Source organism: Benincasa hispida, chromosome 3, assembly GCF_009727055.1.
Source record: "Benincasa hispida cultivar B227 chromosome 3, ASM972705v1, whole genome shotgun sequence".
NCBI classification, from domain to species: domain Eukaryota; kingdom Viridiplantae; phylum Streptophyta; class Magnoliopsida; order Cucurbitales; family Cucurbitaceae; genus Benincasa; species Benincasa hispida.
Genome location: NC_052351.1, coordinates 27,224,464 through 27,244,297, shown reverse-complemented (window position 1 = coordinate 27,244,297; position 19,834 = coordinate 27,224,464). Strand labels below are relative to the sequence as shown.

Sequence of the window (19,834 nt, the reverse complement as noted above, 5' to 3'; positions counted from 1 at the left end):
ATGGGACAGAAAGCTGATGACAGTCGAATCCAAATTAAGTTGACAGCCGATAACAGTCACAAAGTACATTCAGCTTTATCGGTAACAATCATTCGACGCGTCAATCAAGAATTAAAGTTGTCCCATCTGTACAACCGGGAGAGAGAAGCCGCCTTTCACCATGGATGCTCTATAAATACCAAGTGCATTCTTCAGAAGGGGGATTCACCGTTTTTACAACTAGTAGCTTTTGTTCATAATTTCCTTTCCATTTTAAGGTGGAGCAAGAGAAGAGTGGTGGCACCGGAGATCGCTCAGGGCAACTCGAGAGAGAACCTTGGGGTGTAAGAGTAGAGAGCGGACTGACTCTCGCAAGAGCGAGATTATCTTTAGAGCACGAGTAGAAACAGTGTAAACGCCTGGCAGCAAGAAATTGCTACCAGGCTCTTTATTATACTTGCATTGTTATTTGTACTTCATCTTCATATCTATTCAATGGAAATTCTATTTCTACATCTGTTCACTCTCTTAATACACATGAGAAGCTAAACTAGTTGAATGGGTTGAGAAGAACTAAGCTAACATGACCTAGGAAGTTCATCGCTTGCACTTGTCTTGATTTATGTTGTACAAAATACCCTTTAGAGTTACGAGAGAGAGAGTCTAAAGAAAGAACCTAATGTCTCAAGAGAGCTATGTTAGAATCTGGACTCGAAAGAGCAAGATTAGGCTTGCATAAACAAGAGATGGGGACTTAGAGATAAGTTCTATTTGTCAACTTGCATCGCATGCATCCTAGGAATAGGAATGATATTATGTGGTCACATATTTGTGTGGATGTCATTTTGTCATCGCATAAATAGGAATAGAGATTTATGTGTAAATCCTGTAGACTTATCGCATATATATCGCATGCGTTCTAGCCTTAGAAGCCGTGGTATTCGCACCGAGAGGTGGTTTACTGTTGTATGCATGTTGCATGATCGCAAGCATGAACGCATTCTAAGGAATGTTAGCCGAAACTTTTCTCAACTCATTCACCGCATATTCATCGCATTTTCCGTTTACCAACTCTTTTCAAACTTCGTCGCATTTTTTATTTATCTTTAATCAATGCAATCAACAAACCATTTATTTATTTACTCGGTTATCACAAAGTTGTTATCAAAATTATCGATGCAATCTATTTTCACAAGTCCCTATGTTCGACCCTGGACTTACCAGGAAACTCGGAGGAATTTACACTTGAATTTCACTAAGGAAACTTGAGTGCACAACGCAATTTTATCAACACATATCATCCATATTTCCACTTCATAAATACGAGCATCACGATGACAAATGACACATACACAAATAAGGCGATCACATAATATCATAACTTATCTCTAGGATGCATGCGATGCATGTTAGCAAAGAGAGCTTATCTCTAAGTCTCTATCTCTCGCTTATGTAGATCTAATCTTGCTCTCTCGAATCTAGATTCTAACCTAGCTCTCTCAAGTCTTAGTTTCTTTCTTTAGACTCTCTCTCGAGTAGCTCTAAAGGGATGTCGGGTGCAACATAAGACAAGATAATCGCATACGATAAAGATCCTAGGTCATGTTAACTTAGTTCTTCTCAACCCATTCGATAAAGTTAGCTACTCATGCGTGCTTTTAAGAAAGTGAAAAAATATAGGATAGCAAGTTCCATTTTATAGATAAAGAGTTGAAATATAAAATAACAATGCAATATGAGAATAAAGAGCTTGGTAGCAATCTCTTACTTCCCAAGGCTTTTACACTGTCTTTTCTACTCTGTTCAAAAGATAATCTCGCTCTCATGAGAGTTGGCCCTCTGGGTTCTCTCTCGAGCTGACTAGAGCGATCTTCTGGTGTCTCTTCCCTTCTCTCGCTCTGCCTTCTAAATAAAAAGGAAAACTATGAACAAGGTTGTTTCTTTCTGAGGAAAAATTCTCTAACTCTCTGAACTCCTTCACTGAAGGTTGCCTTCAGTATTTATAGAGTTTCGGGGTGAAAGGTTGATTCTCTCTTATGATTGCACTGATGGGATGGCATTAATTCTCTGTCTGATGCGCCGAATATTTGTCACCGAAAAGTTGAGTGTACTTGCTATAGTAGTTCGTTAGTGGCTTGTCAACTTAATTCGGAATCGACCATCATCAGCTTTCTGTCCCATCACGATTTATTATGCTTTTCACCCAGATGCGCCCACCAAGTTGTGGTGGCTCTATGCGGCAATCCTTCTTGAGCAGATATTTGCGAGCACAAATCACTACAAAGCCTTGTGGTAACGCTGTACTCGACCGTTGCTTTCTTGTGATCGACGCATATTATGCACAAAAATACAAAAGTTAACTGTTTTTATGCGATAAACGCATGTGATCGCAATGTTATAGACTTAATACTTTTTGGACACAATCTTATATATTTTATCAATGCAGACCTGCATTGTTATAACTTAGCACTGTAATAACGTGCATTTCTGCCCGTTATCACTATGTGCATAGAGTTTTACTCTCTGTTCATGTGTATTATTCATGCTGTAATTTCTATATGAATCGCATAATCGTTTGTTTGAAGTCGACTGTAAATAATTTGTTGATTCATGATTGTAATTTGGAATAGTCATGTTCCGCTGCTCATGGAAATCACGTTTTTTATTTCCTTCAGTCTATTCTAAGCATCAGTCAATCTAACTATTGTGAGAAAATCCTAAGTTTAACATGATTGATGTCAAACCTGTGAGTTTACCCATTGCCAAGCACTTTAAGTTTTCCTCAGCTAACTCTCCTAAGGATTCTGACTAAGAAAACCTGAAACAAATGACTGTCATACCCTATAGTCAATTGTTTGAAGCCTTATGTATTTAATGATTTCTACTATACCTGATCTCTCATATTCATCAAGCTTAGTTAGTAGATATATGTCTAATCCTGGTAAGAGACACTGAGAAGTTACTAAATGGATCCTAAGGTATCTAGTTTGGTCTAAAAATTCTAAGTTAGTCTATCAAAGGTCAGCTGAACTAAAACTAGAGCTTTATGGATATGTTGATGCTGACTATGCTGGTGATTTGGACAAAAGGAGGTCCTTAACAGGCTACCTTTTCCTATTTGGTCCTAATCTAATCAACTAGAAAGCATCTCTTCAACCTATAGTAGCCCTATATACAACTGAAGCTGAATATATGGCTCTAACTGAAGTAAGCAAAGAGGCTTTGTGGCTTAAGGGACTACTGAAAGACTTTGGAATAGATCAAACAGTAGTGAAAATCTGCTGTGATAACCAAAGTGCTATCCATTTATCCCAAAATCCATAATTCCATACTAGAACAAAGCACATTGATATCCAATATCACTTCATTAGAGATAAAATTGAGACCGGGGAGATGGAAATCTTAAAAGTCCATACTTTTGATAATGCAACTGATATGCTAACTAAACCTATTACAAAGTTTAAATTTTTTAAATGTTTAGAACAGGTTGGTTTTGAGCTTCCAGACATAAGGTAGACAAACCGGTCAGAATCAGAAAGATCATGAAGATTGCAAGCATTGGAGTCAAGGTGGAGAATTTGAAGAAGTTTAACTCAAATACCTCAGATTTTCAGTGTGTTTTTATACCTAACTTTTTGTAATGGTTAGCCGGTATATCATTATAAATACCATTGATTTCGAATTCAAAAATTAGAGAGTTATCATCTTTTCTTTTTTTTCTTGCAAACTAAAATCTGTAAGCAATCTTCAATTAGTAAAAGATTTCAGATCTTCCCGTGGACGTAGGCAACCTTGCCGAACCACGAAAATCATTGTGTCTCTTTCTTCTTCCTTATTTTCTTGTTTTCAATTGAGTAATACTTCACTACAAATTGCGCGCCAATCCTTTACATTACAAATCACATCGAGTATCAAGTTATCGAGTCAATCATGCATCGAATTATTACTATCGAGTAGGTCCGAGTACACTGTTTTCACCTTCGAGTTGCACCAAGCATCGTTCAAGAACCGTCGAGTACGATTGAGTATTAACTCCGTTGTCATTAAGTTGCATCGAGGATTTAACAGAGACTAGTCAAGCGAAGAAGGGAATTCTGATCGAGGATCGAGTAGTAAGGTGTCGAGCGTCGAGTTCCGAGTATTGAGGATTTGGCAGAATTGATTTAAGTCATTTCTTTATCTCTTCATTAGTGATCTTGAGTATTTGGGACTTGTAAAGGATCTTCAGCCCAACAACAAGGTTAGAAGTGCCTATGAATTCTAAATTTGTGTTTATATATAGTTCCTAAACTTTAAAAAATATTAAATAAGTAATTGAATCCTCGAATTTGTATTTAATAGATTCCTAATATATCAAATGTGCATCTAGTAGATCTCTTTTATATATCAAAATGTTCAAATTTAAATATTAGACTAGACATCAAATCCAACTTTGTGTTGATTTCAACCAAAAAAAAAAAGTGAACCTTGTATTTTATAGGTACAATTAGAATCCTTTTAGAATTAATATATCTAATTACTACAAAATCTAAAATTTAAGGTTCAATTAGATATAATTTTTTGTTGTCTACCCCTGATGGTCCCCATACGACTTTTCATTTGTAGGGTGTGCATAAATAGTTATGCAATTGATTCATTTCTTTAAGGAGTTAATAACACATAAAATTGATTATTTCTAATCGCGAAACCCATAAACTTCTTGAACCAAACAAGGAATGAAGTCTCTCCCAACTCCAACTCATTAGGATAAATACCCTAGTTTTAAAGAGATTCCTAATGAAATGTGGAATTTTTTAATAAAAAAATAATATTTTAATAAATAATGACAAAAGTAGGGTAGAAAGAAATATACCGACAAATATATTCAATGGTGTAATGATGTAATAATGTAATGATGATTCTTCTTCGTCTTTTGTTCTATTTATGAGAATAACCGTTTGATTAAGAAGTAAATTGATTTGAGACTCAATTAAGGAACATCTTTAATAAAAATTGTAAATTGAGAAATGCATAAATTCGTTATCTGCATGGGAGGGTTACGTGGATGGAAATGAACTCGTGTACTTGGTATACGAGTTCTCTACCTATTTTTGTCACTATTTTACCGAATTATCCTAGATTGCATTTTTTTTTTTAAGATTATTAAAATTATTTTTTTCATAACTACTTTATATTTGTCCTTTCATTTTAAAAATATATTAATCTTGAACTTACCCTGAAATGTGTGACAATAGTATGATACTATTTGTAAAATGTGTGTGTATATATTATTTGGTACCAAATGATATTCAATTCAAGCTATCGTTTTATAGAAACTACTAGGCCCCATCGCTGTCCTTCAGCTTCAGCCAATTACTTCAATTATTTGAAACAATTTGATGTCGTCGTGAATCCCACGAATTCGGTAAGTGCACAAAAGCCGCCGAGTGGCTATTAACAATTTGTTTCTTTGAAGTGCTTATTGAGAAAATATGAAGCCAGCCACAGTCCACACGATGAGACATCGTCCGAGAGGCTGTGACGGCACAAGATGCTTCCTCTCAGCCTCTTTAACCAAAAAACTCCCCTTTATGGAACCACCCAGAAACTTGATTTCAACCCTTTTCTTATTCTTCTTCCCTTATAATGCCTTCAACAACCTCTCGTATGTTGACCCAAATGCCGCTTTCAATCGCCGCCAATTTTCACCCTTCTTTCAAAACTATCTCCAACAGGATTTCTAAGCTTCAATCCCTTAAACCCACATCGTCTCTTCAATTCCCTTCCTCAAATCTTGTTTGCCTTCGTGGGTTTGTCTCAAAGGAAGCTTTATTTCGGAAAAGCGGCTGGGGCATGGCTGAATTGACTGGGCCCTCTTCTGTTAAGTGTGGAAATGGAGATGAGGGTTTCAGAAGCTTAGAGACAGAGTCGTTTTTTGATGGGTCTTCTGAATTTCATTCTGAGATTGCGGCTGGTGGGCTGGAGGCTATACTCAATAAGTTGGTTGGTAACATTTATTAGTTTTTCGTTTATTTCTTGATTTGGGCATGTGTTTGTTTGAGCTTGATTGCAGCATCATAGGCTTTTTAACCATTGTCTAGAGACCAATCTGTTACAATGAATCATTTTTCAAGTTGATGGTTGAACAAAACTTTGGGTGACTTTGTTGATTAGTTGTACACTGTACATGTAATACACCCCTTCATATCACTGTTACAATATTGTCCATTATGGGTGCTTAAACCCTATTGATTTTGCTTTTAAATTTTACCAACGATGGCCTTTTACCAATATAGATGTTGTATTCATATGATATACCAAGATGTTTCCTACTTTTAATTGATTTAGTACTTTATTGGCATTGCAATGTATAGTGTCTCAACTTTAAAGGTACTAGTTGTTCTCAAACACTTCCATTTTAACTTCGCTAGTAGCATTAGTCTATAGGAGTAACACAGTTTTCCAACATAACTTTGAGCAAATGCCATGCTTGAACGCAGATTTTCATTTTCCTGCAGTGTTTGGAACTTTGTCAACTTCAAAGTGGGTTATTTAGGATCAAATTTTGTCAGTTTGGCTATATTGTTTAGTAACATTGTTGATTCTTTTCAGAGCAAGTGGCTTGTAGCTGCCCTTTTTGCTGCTATAATTCTTTTGAGGCATGATGCCGAAGCCTTGTGGACTGCCATGGGGTCTGTTATTAATGCTGTGCTTTCTATGGTACTAAAAAGGATACTAAACCAAGAGCGGCCTATTGCCACATTGAGATCTGATCCTGGAATGCCTTCTTCTCATGCACAGTCTATATTCTTCGCTGTTGTATTTGTCGCCTTGTCAGGTAATTTCTTACCATCATTAAGCAACAAACAATTTCTAAGCAGCTCTTTTGAGCTGATAGAATGCTTGCCTTGCTCCGATTATAACTTCCGTGTTTTAATTGTGGGGAATGACTTTCCTTACTACATTCATGCTTTGCTCCTATCTTCATGGTATCAAGTGTACGGCTAACTTTGGAAGAACTTCAACTTTCAAAGCACTAGTGAAAGAATCTGATTGGATGGTTCAATTAGACATGGTTCAAAGCTTCAAGCATTTTCTAATTCTAGGGCACTTTTCTGACTTTTTCTAATGAATCTATCAAAGCTTCACTTCTTGGATTATGTTCATGGCACACCATTAATCTTCAAGAAAACTTTACCCATTATAGGCCAACCATGAGAGTACCTAAGTTTAAGTTATTAAGTTTTCAACCTCGAACATGAACCCAAGACTTTGAAGTGTAATTACAAGAATGCCAACCAGTGAAGCATCCTCGACCTCTTTCATTACTTTCTCGAGTTCAAAATAACATATAGCTGGGGACCCCCGACACCATATTCCTAATCCTCTTTTTATCCTTATGCTTATTGGTATCTGATCTTTATTCATTTAAGGTTGTGGGATCAAATGGAAGAGTTGTCATTCTGTAGAAAATCGTTTTTTCTTGACATTGCAGAGCCTCATCCATGCACCAAGCATATTGTCTTTCTTCTTATTATCCCATTTTTGTGCTTATGGGCCACTAAAACTTGTAATCCGGAATTTTATGTATGAAGAATTCAATTGATCAATGCTTATTTTTAACACTACTTCTGATGTTGCTGCAGCGGTGGAATGGCTAGGTGTTAATGCAACATCATTGTTTATCTGTGGACTTTCCTTCATATTTGGTTCATATTTTGTAAGTATATTCTCATATCTTCTCTAGTCCTTAGTAGGGTCCTGAAAATTTGACAACTCTTGCAAGATTTGGTTAAATGTTTTGTTTGAGGCTTGGCATAAAAGTGCCTCCCGTTGCATTAAATTGTAGAGAAGAAAAAGGGTATAGCTACAAATGTAGTCACTATGGTTGTGCCTTTTACTATTTATGTTCTTCAAATTTTATTTGCGTTCAACTTTCAGAAATTTACTAATTAAAAATATTTCACTAGTATAGTTTGATTATAAAAACTAAATCTGGTTAAAAAATTAAATTCTTTTTTTTTCCTCCTGTATTTGACAGTCATGGCTACGAGTCTCACAGAAGCTCCATACTATCAGCCAAGTTTTGGTAGGTTCTGTATTGGGTGGTTTCTTCGCTATTTCATGGTATTTGGTCTGGAAGGCTGTGGTTAGTGAAGCTTTTTCAGCAAATTTATGGGTTCAAGTTGTTGTGGCCTTGGGAGCTTCTGGATTCTGTATAGGCTTCGTTATATATGTCTTCAACAATTGGTTCAAAGATGAAAAATAGTTGTTGTCACATTACAGTATTCTACATGTTTCAATTGGATGGGATCCTTGGTCTCCTTTCTCGAGGCAAACAAGTGCTCGACTAATTGAATACAACTGCTGATTTCACCTTTTGATGAGGTGAGATGAGAATTGTGTCCATGTGAAAGATAGTTAGGGTGTAGATTTTTCTTTTTTGTTTTTAGAATGGAAAACTGATTGAATCATTCAATGGCTTATAGGAGGCGTAAAGGGCATTTGTGCATTTATGAAAAATCTTTGAAGAGTACAAATCTCTATAAAGTTTCAAACTGTAAGATCATTTTACGTATAATGCTTAAATAGTATCCACCTTCAAGTTCGAATTTTAGGCAATGTTAACATGCTTGTGCAATTATCTATTTCTGATCAAGGTTTTCAGGTGACGAGTCATATTCTTCAATCATTAAATATAATGGCAAATATAGGTTATGTTGAATCACACATCTATCTCAAAATCTCCACAAATTCTTCAAGGAGATGACCACAGCTGAAAAATAACCTTCATTTAGTGGACCTTTCAAAGTATCACAATTGATTGAACAGTATTCTCAATAGAGTACCAGCACCTTCATGTGCAACCTCTGTACTTAGAAGTCAAAAGTTATCCCAGTTTTGCAGTCCATGATTTCTCTCTAAGAAGTAAAGGGAGTCTATACAGATCAATCAATTTTCTGCTATTCTTCCATATCAGTTACTAAATGGTCCAGTTCAAGAATATATTTCCATTCTTGAAGTCAACTCCTCCAACTTACTGTACATGTGTTCTTGTGGATGAGAATGGTCTCCAGCAACAAATGCAAAAACACTATCCTTGACCTTTATCGAAGACCGTCCTGGCTACTTAACCACCCCCTTTAATCAACATTATATTTGCTGCTTCTTTCCACTTTCTCTTGGCAGCGAAAATGTTTGCTAAGGTTACGTGAGTCCCAGCACACAACTTCAGAATTTCAGCTACAGCACGTTGTCCACAATCAACATCACTGTGGATTCTATCTACATGCCCTCAGCAAAGTAGACCAGACGACATCGTCCCATTTGAAACAGCATGCTTCTGATCAAGCTCTCTGCATCACTTAATCTCCCTGCTCGACTAAGAAGATCAATCATACATCCATTGTGTTCTTTTGAAGGAGTGATGTGATAATCTTTACTCGTTGAGTTGAAGCAGTGGAAACCAAGGTCAACCATTCCTGCATGGCTACAAGTAGTAAGAACGCCAATTAAGGTCACTGAGTTTAGTTTCAAACCAACCTTTTGGATATTTTCGACTAATTCAATAGCTTCTCGGTTCAGCATACCCGTTGATCATTGTTGTCGATGAAATGACGTCGTCTTTCAATTAATCCATAAAGGTTTTAGAATCTTCCTTGATGCTCTTCCCAATTTTGCATGCACAATAATAAGAGCACTACATACCATGGATGTCTGTTCTAACCCAACAGACAACTTGAGCATGCAATTGCTTCCCCTGCTCGAGAATCGTCATACTTCCACATAACTCAACACGCTAGCCAGAGCGAACTCATTTGGTTTCGGTCCTTCACTTCTCATCCGTGACAGATACTCGTAAGCTTCTTCACCATAGTCTACTTGAGAATATGCTACAATTATAGTGCTCCACGTAAGTCTCTAAAATTCATTGAACAAAATACCTTTGAAACTAAAGCTAACTCCCCACATCTTGAGTACATGGTCATCATAATGTTAGCAACTGATAAAGCCTTCAGAAACCCAACACATAAAACATGAGCATGTAGCTGTTCCTCCCACTTCAACCTTGCAAAATTACCACAACCAGAGATGACAGCAGCAAATCTATAGTCACTTGGAATCACATTGTTTTCCTGCATTCTTTTAGATGCTTGAAGCTCACATTCCTCCTTACCCATTTGAACGTATATCGTTACAATTATAGTCCACGAGACGACAAATCCTTTATCCAGTGTATATATATGAATTGATCTTACATGATTTAGTGCATTTGAATCAGCACTTAAAAGGGATTGGAATCCCCACAGAGGACGTGTACGAACGCCGGGTGTCTCGAATTTCATTTTACGAACTTAAGAAAACAGAGGAGATAGAAACCAAATAAACATACATGAATCTAAGCATGCTTTCTACATAATATTAAAGAGAAAAGAGGGAAACGATATAGTAACTCTTGAAGAACCTTTCTTCACATTTACTCTCTGGTGAGACTACGAATGGATCTCCTCCACAGAATCACGAACACAACTTTTCTCGAACACAACAACCTCCTTTGGACACCACCACAATGATTACCTTGTTATTCTCAAGGTAAGAACCAAGAAGAGTTATGGGACTCCTTTCAATTTTGTGAGGGAAGGATGAGTGATGTTTAGAAGAATTTTGACAGAGGGATGAAGATGAAGACCTTGAAAGTATTATGTGAAATTTCACGTAATAGCAATTGAATCCTCTCCCCTTTACACCATCTGAGAGATGGGAATGAGGGAGTTATGGAATAACTCTCTCCATAATTAAATCAATAACTCCCAAGAAATTAATAATGTTGAATTCAAAATTCAAATTTAAATTATAATTTAACTAATTTAATTTAATTAAATCTAAACTATATATTATATCTCATATAATATATAACCTATAGTTTTTATTGTATCACATATAATATAGTCTATAATTTATGCTCTCATATAACCTATAGTTTTAATATGAATCAAATTTACATTAATTTTAACATATAGTTTTTATATGAATCATATTCAAATATTTATTTCTCTCATTAAATTTTATATTATAATGTATCAACATACATTATATTAATTGTATCTCATACAATTAATTCCCTTTAATTAATTTGAATAATTCAAATTAATTCAAAAATAATTTGATTCTCATTAATCCTTATTGAGCTAATAAGAGGACCTTATGGACCTACAGATTGAAGCTCCAATGATACGAGATTAATTAATTACACTCTTTAATTAAATTGATCCCCATTCATTAACTTTCGTTCACTCTACTAAAGACCGATAGTTGCCCTCTTCGCACTATAGATATATTTTTGTGTCCAATATAACCAATTAACATTGCATTGACCCTTCACAAATTGCTCGTAAGTACAGTTTGGTAAAAATTATTGTTTTACCCCTATAGTTATGTATAACTCCTTAAGTACCACCGATCCCTCTAATGAACAATTAGTCATAGTCCAACTATAACTGAACCCCTCTCGGGCCAGGAAAGGATGAGGCGCCTCATTGTTCAAGATCTGAAATCAGCCCTCAAGGGAGCAATTTATCTACTTACCCTAATAATGGGAAGGAGTGAATTCCTTCTTATGTAGCTATGTTCCCAACTCCCAGTCGGTGAATCCCCAAAATGGTAGGCATATTGAGTCGGTGAATCTGACCATTCTCACCCATGCAGATCAAAGGACCGCTCTTATATGCAGGAGCTCACAACTCACCCAAGATTAAGGTCAAGTCACCTATAGTCATCCTAGTGAAATATAAGTTTCTTCTCGTAACGACGTTATAAAGAGAGACTAATCATTTCGGTGGTGCGGTCTTATATAAACTCTTTGTATATGGTACCCTCACTCATGTGTCTCCACATGGATGATCAAGATCAAATCCTTTGTAACACTTTACAACAATTGTAACAATTACAAAGCGGGTTGTATCTGTAGTATCACCAAGATAAGGCACCCAGTCTTATCCATCTACTACAGACCATTCAAGTTACTACTTAAACATGATCAACCTATATGTAACCATATACATGTTTAAGCTACATCGAATAATCTTGGATCTTAGTTTATTGATTCTAAATTAATGCAACTAAATATCAAATAAAATAACACTTATTTTATTAAATAAATAATTTGTTTGTATAAATAAAGTTTACAAACTACAAGACCATGAGATTTAGGGAATCAAAGCCAGCAATCTTCCACTTGTCCTAAAGCTAGTGGGGTGTACAAATACAAAGTGTAGAAGCTATGTACAGTACACAAAACAATAAACTAGGGCATATACAACGCTTCCAATAAAATCTCTCATTTGCCCATGACTAGATGAAGCATATCTCGTAGACCCAAACTCTTCATATGACCCTTAAACACTTCAACTGTGAGAGCCTTTGTAAATGGATCAACAACATTCTGCTCCGGAGCGATCTTTGTGATGATCACGTCCCCTCGATGCACAGTCTCCCATATAAGATGATATTTGCGCTCTATATGCTTCCCACATTTATAGCTTCTAGGCTCCTTAGAATTCACCACAACACCACTATTATCACAATAAAGGGTGAAAGACTTTGACATGTCTGGAACAACTTTCAGATCCATTAAAAACTTCATAAGCCATATAGCCTCTTTGGCAACTTCACAAGCCGCTACATACTTTGCCTCCATGGTAGAGTCAACTATGCAACCTTGCTTTGTGCTCCTTCAGATCACAGCTCCTTCGTTAAATGTGAACACTGATCTTGAAGTGGATTTCTTAGAATCCCTATCAGTTTAAAAATCAGAGTCAGTGTATTCTATAAGGATCAAATCCTTAGACCCATACGCAAGCATGTAATTTCTTGCTCTCCGAAGATACTTGAGGATGGTTTTAACAGTTGTCCAGTGATCTAATCCTGGTTTAGACTGATATCTACTGATTATCCCCACTGCATAGCAAATGTCAAGCCTAGTACATAACATTGCATACATTAAGCTACCAACAACCGATGCATAGGGAATCCATCTCATTTCCTCAACCTTTTAAGGTGTCTTAGGACACTATTCCTTAGACAATAAAATTACATGTTGGAAAGGTAATAAACCTCTCTTGGAATTCTGCATCAAATATTTGACAAGCATCTTGTCAATGTACAATGCCTGAGACAAGGCTAGTGTTTTGTTCTTACGATCCTTGAAGATCTGGATCCCTAGAACAAATTGCACCTCTCCTAAATATTTCATTTGGAATTAGGCTGCTAATAATTGTTTAGCATTAGTTAGTAGGCCTACATCATTCCCAATGAGTAGGATATTGTCCACGTACAATACTAAGAAAGCTACTGAACTGTTGATGATTTTCTTGTAGACACAAGGCTCATCAACATTCTGGTCAAAGTCATAAGATTTTATCATAGTATCAAATCTTATATTCCAAGATCGAGAAGCTTGTTTCAATTCATAAATGGATCGATTAAGCTTGCAAACAATTTGCTCTTGACCTTGGGAGATGAATCTGAAGGATCTCAATATAAGAGTTCCATGAGCGGGCTTAGATCGCTCTGATTTCACAGTGACCAGAATATAAATGATATACATTCTATACTAATAGTTATGCATAATAAACTTATCAACAGCATTCTCAGAGTACGATAAAAAACAGAGAAAGTGGTTCATACCAGAGGAAGACGATCTTCTTTTGTGTGAACCCATAGCAGCGGAAAACTCCTCCGATCTACCAGCACCCGACGAGTCTCTCGACTGTTACTGCACGATTCGAACGTACACGAACGAGGATTCGGGGACAACACCACCACCAGGGAAATCCAGGTATCCTCGCGTCAAAAACCCAAAGTGTGGGCTCTGGTGAGTTTGGTAGAGGATGGAGGAGAACACGTCGTGTAGATGATAAGCAAGTGCGAAATGAAACTCTGTTATCGTATAGCGAAAGTGCTAATCGCATAGAGGAGCTACATGATCGTGTAGGATTTGCTGAACGATCGTTTAGGAAAAGGTATACGATCGTTTAGCTAAATCGGCACACTATAGGATCGTTTAGAGAAGCTATCTGATCGTCTAGGCGACAGTGTGCGATTGTTTAGGCGCGAGGTATACGATCGTTTAGCTGGAGAACGCTATCGCATAGGCTTTCGAATTGCACGAATGAATTCTCTACAAAAATGAAAACGATTTTCAAATTTCAACCCGCGGTTACCTTAACCTTCGTAGCCCACGTTCCCACATTCATACGTGAAAATATTGGTTAATTATTAAATAATTAATCAATTCATTTATTTAATAAATATAATCATATTATATTTATATCTAATTTCCTCTAAAATAATGTATCTCATACATTTAGCCAATTATGTCATATATAATTAACCAATTTAATTATATCATATATAATTGTACTTCCTCTTGTCAATTTGAACATTTCAAATTAACCCAAACATTGGTTCTCGACTATATCCAAGCTACTCAGGTGACCTAATGGACCTGTGGTTCGAAACTCCAATGGTACGTGAATAGCTGACTAAACTCTTTAGCCACGGGATTTCACCATCTGTTAACTGTCAGTGATTCCACTAAAGACCAACAGCTTGAAACACGTTCTCACCACAGATATATTTCTGTGTCCATTGGATATTTAACCAATCATGAGTACGATGACCCTTCACAGATGCTCGTAAGTACAGCTGGGCCAATTTCCGTTTTGCCCCTATATTTACACCTGACTCCTTAACTACCACTGATTTCCTCTAATTGAAAATACAACATAGTCAACTATGTGTGAACATCTCTTGGGCTAAGAGAAGGTGTGTGGCGCCACATTGTTCAAGCCCCATAATGAGCCCTTTAAGGGAGCCATCTATCTACTTACACCCTTCCTCGGGAAGGAGTGAATTCCATCTTGTGTAGTTGAGTTCCCAACTCCCAAATCAGACGTATCCCCAAAATAGTAGGTTTGAAATCGGCGACTTGGCCACTTGCACCCATACAAATTAAAGACCGCCCTCAATGGCAGGAGTTTCCCAACTCACTCAGGATTGAGGTCATGTTACCTATGGTCATCCTAGTGAAGTGAAGTCTCTGTCATGAACGGTGTTATTATAACGAGATATTAACACTTCGTGGTCAGGTCTTATACAACTCTTTGTATAGGACGCCCCGCTCGGCATGTCCCCAACACAATGATCAGGATTATATCATTTGTGGCAAGTCACAACACTTGTGACCATTTCCACAAAGCGAGCCATGTCCGTAGCATTACCAGGATAAGGTTTCCCTCCTATATTCATATACTACAAACCATTTTGGTTATCACTCAAGACATGAATCCACTTGTATGTCACCACATACATGCTTGAGTCACATACAGATAACCAAGAGATTATATGTTTATTGGTGTTTATGGTAAAGCAAATAAAATACGTAATGAGCAACAACAAAATGTAAGTAAATACATATATTAACAATACAAGTGTTCTGTACATAATGTACAAACTACAGGACACGAAACTTTAGGGCATCAATCCCAACAATCCCCACTTGTCCTAAAGCGATAGTGGGGTGTACAAAAAACTTAGTACAAAAAAATAAACTAGGGCATAAAAAGCCCAGTACAAGAAAATCTCCCATTTGCCCTAGTCCCAATTGCGGGCTATCCTGTTAGACCATGCTCCGTAGGTTGACCTTAAAACACTGTAGCCGTGAGAGCCTTCGTAAACGAGTCAGCAACAATAAAATGGCCAGGGTTAAACTGATCCGTCTCATCTCCTCAACGTCTTGAGGCGTCTTAAGACACATTTCCTTAGACAAAGTGACTCCATGCCTGAACGGCAGCAGGCCCCTCTAGGAGTCCTGCATCGAGTACTTGAGCAACATCTTGTCAATGTACAATGCTTGAGACAATGCTAGCACTTTGTTCTTACGATCCCGAAAAATCTAGATCCTTAAAACAAACTAAGCCTCTCCCAAATCTTTCATTTGGAATTGGGTCACTAGCCAGTTCTTAACTGCAGTCAGTAGATCTACATCATTCCCAATGAGTAGGATATCGTCTACCTACAACACTAAGAAGACTACTGAAGCATTGATGATCTTCTTGTAGATGCAAGGTTCATCAACATTTTGGTCAAAGCCATACAACTTGATCGCAGCATTAAATCGTATATTACAAGAACAAGACGCCTATTTTAGTCCATAAATGGACTAATTCAGTTTGCAAACCTTTTACTCTTGACCTTGGGCTATGAATCCCTCGGGCTACACCATATAAATGGTCTCCTCAAGATTGTCATTCAGAAAGGCCGTCTTAACGTCCATTTGCCAGATCTCATAATTATAATAAGTTGCAATGGATAGGAGGATGCGGATCGACTTTAACATGGCAACAGGCGAGAAAGTCTTCTCATAGTCGACTCCCTCTACCTAAGTATAACCCTTTTACCACAATTCGAGCCTTGAAGGTATGTACCTTCCCATCAGCACCCCGTTTGCGCTTGTAGATCTATTTACAACCTATAGGGCGAACCCCATCAAGCTGATCTACAAGATCCCATACTGAGTTGAAGTACATCGACTCCATCTCGAGATCCATGGCCTTGACCCATTCATCCTGATCAACATCCTCCATTTCCTTCTTATAAGACAACGGATCCTCAACATTGCCATCTGCTACCATAGCAAGGATTTCCGTGAAACCCAAATAGCGAACAGGTGGGTTCGCAACCCTCCCACTACGTCGAGGTTCCCTCAAATCTTGAGGTGGAACTGACCTACTGGATGAACTCCCATCAACAACTCTTGTTGATGTAGTAGGCTCTTCAACAATTCTTGTTGAAGTTCAGTAGTTTCATTGGAAAGCTCACGTAACACGACTTTACTTCGTGGACTGTGCTCCCTTATATGATCCTCCTCCAGGAAAGTAGCGTTTGTTGAAACAAGCACCCTATTTTCCGTCGGATCATAAAAATAACCCCCTCATGTGCCTTTGGGGTAGTTTACAAAGAGGCATAACCTTGATCGCGGTTCCAACTTCTTAGGATTAGCCTCAAGCACATGTGCAGGGCAACCTCAGATGCGGAAATGACGTAAACTAGCTTAACGCCCATTCCGCAACTCCAGAGGTGTTCTTGCAACACTCTTTGAGGGAATACAGTTGAGTATGTATACCGCAGTCTCCACTACGAAACCCCAAAATGAGTCTGGTAAGGAAGCGTAACTCATCATCGAACGAACCATGTCTAGCAAGGTCCTATTTCTCCTCTCCGTTACACCATTCTACTGAGGTGTACCCAGCGCTGAAAGTTGGGAAACAATGCCATGTTCTATCAAATAGTCCTGGAATGCGGAGTTCAAAAACTCTCCACCTCGATCTGATCGAAGTGTTTTAATTTGTCTATCCAATGCGTTTTCAACTTCAGCCTTGAACTCTTTGAACTTTTCAAAAGATTCAGACTTCTGTTGCAAAAGATAAACATACTCGTACCAGGAGTAATCATCAATAAAACTGATAAAATACTCATAGCCACCCCAAGCTCACACATTCTTAGGACTATAAAGGTCAGAATGTACTAACTCAAGAGGCTTTTTGGCTTTAAAACCTTTTCCAGTAAAAGGTCGTTTAGTCATCTTACCCTCAAGGCAAGATTCACACATAGGTAAAGAATTTTCTTCTAAAACATCATTTAAATTTAGAAACCTATTCTGTAAAGTCAACTGGATCCCTCCTACTACCACAGCTGAGACGACGTGCCCAGTGCCTACTCGTATCGTCATCTCACCAGCCTCCAGCTGTCACCAGGATCTAATCCCCTGAAAAGAAGAACAAACATGGTTAATGGCGTCTAAATCAATTATCCAGGCAGAATCATCATTCTCCATTAAACAAGTTCGAGTACAAGTAAATCATATTTACCTTTATCTGCCTTGGCCTTAGCCTTGGTTTCTTTCTTCTCCTTCAGATACCGAGGACAGTTCCTCTTCCAATGTCCATCTTGGTTGCAATGGAAACACTTTCTTTTAGCAACTAGTGGACGCCTCCTCGGGGTGACAGGCGGTGGGTTAGCAGGTGCCTTCCCTTTTCCCTTACCACTCTTCTTCTTCTTCACCTTTGCAGAGTTAGAAGTAGAAGGTGCAGACTTCATTCCTGAAGTCGAACCTCTATGGAACATCCTTGAGGATGAAGCAACATTTGCCTCACCCTTCTGCCTCTCCTTACTTTTCAGTAAAGATTGGTATGTCTGCAACTCGTTGAGGAGAGTTGTAAGGTTATATTTCACTTTGTTAAGAATCAAATTACTAATAAAGTGCAGGAAGCTCTCTAGCAAAGAATGCAGGATTATGCTAACCTGCTGCCCTATCGATGGTTAGACCCATTCAAATCCGCCACATTGAAGTGGACCATCATGTTTAGCACATGTTCACGAATAGAGGTGCCTTCTTGCATGTTAGAATTGAATATATATTTAAGAGCCTCATGCATAAAGCTGTTCAGACGGTTGTCAAACATCCCCGCAGGGACTCCATGATCTCACAAGCTGAGACCATAGGCTCATGCTTCTTGCCAAGACATCAGAAAGACTTGATAAGATATAGGCTCGGGCCTTTCTCATTCGCCCTTGCCCATCGCTCGTATGCCTCTCAAACATTTCGAGCAGCATTTGGAGCTAGAATAGGAGGGACAAGCCTCCATGAGGATCCTCGATGATAAGGATCGTCATGATCATATGTTCCATGTTGAAAAATTGTCAACAATTTGCAATTTTTCGGTGCTTAACAAAAGATAAGGTGGTTGTAGCATTTGAAAAAGTTGTTTGAAAATACGAAACAAATTTTGATTTAGATTTTGCTAAGCCACTTTTAAACCAATTTTGTTTTGCAAAAACAGTTTTCAAGTACCCTAAGCAAATAAAATTTCTATTTTGTTAATGATTCCCCTAGTGAGTCAAGACAAACGCCCCGGTGGCATGAGTGTATCAATTTGCCCCTTCACTGGGATGAGACATTCTCAAACCATTAGGGCAGAACCAACTCGATTTGTGAAGACATAAACCTCTAATTATATGAGTGGCGCGACCATTTTTCGGTTCCAGAATCGTTAAACATGTTAACTATGTCCGTGTTAAGTGTAACCCCTCGTTTTCGATGCGGAGACCCGCCCTAATACGTTTACCGTAGGCAAAAGATGTAGATTAGGCACAAATGACTAAGTTACCTTATCCTTCTTACAGGAGATCAAATAAAGAAGAAACGCGCCAAAAAACTGTCATTCTTTAGGGGGCACACTCCAGGGTACCTCGAGCGATTGTGCAGTAACTTTATTCAAACCTAACGAGGGAGACCGAGGGATATACTGTCGCACATTTCCCGCTCCCAACTTACTTATGAACATTCTTCTCCATCCACCTTGATATTGACCTACCCAAAACACCATCCGTTGCGGCGACACGCCAAAGGTGCCGCATCGAGGACGAGGATAGATCTCACGGTGTGGACTATAAGGAGAAAAAAATGAAAGGTTAAGTGAAGCATCTTATGCCCCAAGTAACTTCCCATGAGTGTTCTTAACCTAGGGATTCATTAACCTAGACAATCCGGCTACTGATTTTAGTCTATAGTGGTCTTTTTAAAAGTTTGCTCATAAACAACGTTTATTGTTTATTGAAATTAAAAACAAAGTTCAAGGTAGTCACATTTAAACACTTTAATGGACTGTCCTTAACTTGCATGCATGTATCAAATCCTATCTAATTCACCTTCCAGGGTAATTTCCCAGGGTTAAGGGTATTACGTTTCCATCAACTTAAATTACCCAGCCTTTAGACAGAACCCGCCTTAGACAAAGGTCCATCTCTCTCTTTT

At 37.9% G+C, this 19,834-nt stretch overlaps 1 protein-coding gene and 1 pseudogene across 1 annotated transcript; one reads left to right on the top strand and one right to left on the bottom strand.

Annotated features, from left to right (window-relative positions):
* The first annotated feature begins 5,383 nt into the window (after positions 1–5,383).
* Positions 5,384–8,586, top strand: LOC120072708 (lipid phosphate phosphatase epsilon 1, chloroplastic-like). The gene is made up of 4 exons (XM_039025168.1): positions 5,384–5,961; positions 6,571–6,796; positions 7,605–7,678; positions 8,000–8,586. Exons 1-4 carry the CDS (start codon positions 5,605–5,607, stop codon positions 8,225–8,227), a joined length of 885 nt encoding a protein of 294 aa, XP_038881096.1. The 5' UTR covers positions 5,384–5,604; the 3' UTR covers positions 8,228–8,586.
* Positions 8,587–8,921: 335 nt separating this feature from the next.
* Positions 8,922–19,834, bottom strand: part of LOC120073518 — a 56,425-nt pseudogene continuing 45,512 nt past the window's right edge.

Bases quoted from the DNA above. Each gene is read 5' to 3' on its own strand.
- LOC120072708 (XM_039025168.1), top strand. From the start codon at position 5,605: ATGCCTTCAACAACCTCTCGTATGTTGACCCAAATGCCGCTTTCAATC. The intron at 5,962-6,570 runs GTTGGTAACATT...GATTCTTTTCAG, and splicing joins AGGCTATACTCAATAAGTTG to AGCAAGTGGCTTGTAGCTGC. The intron at 7,679-7,999 runs GTAAGTATATTC...TGTATTTGACAG, and splicing joins TCATATTTGGTTCATATTTT to TCATGGCTACGAGTCTCACA.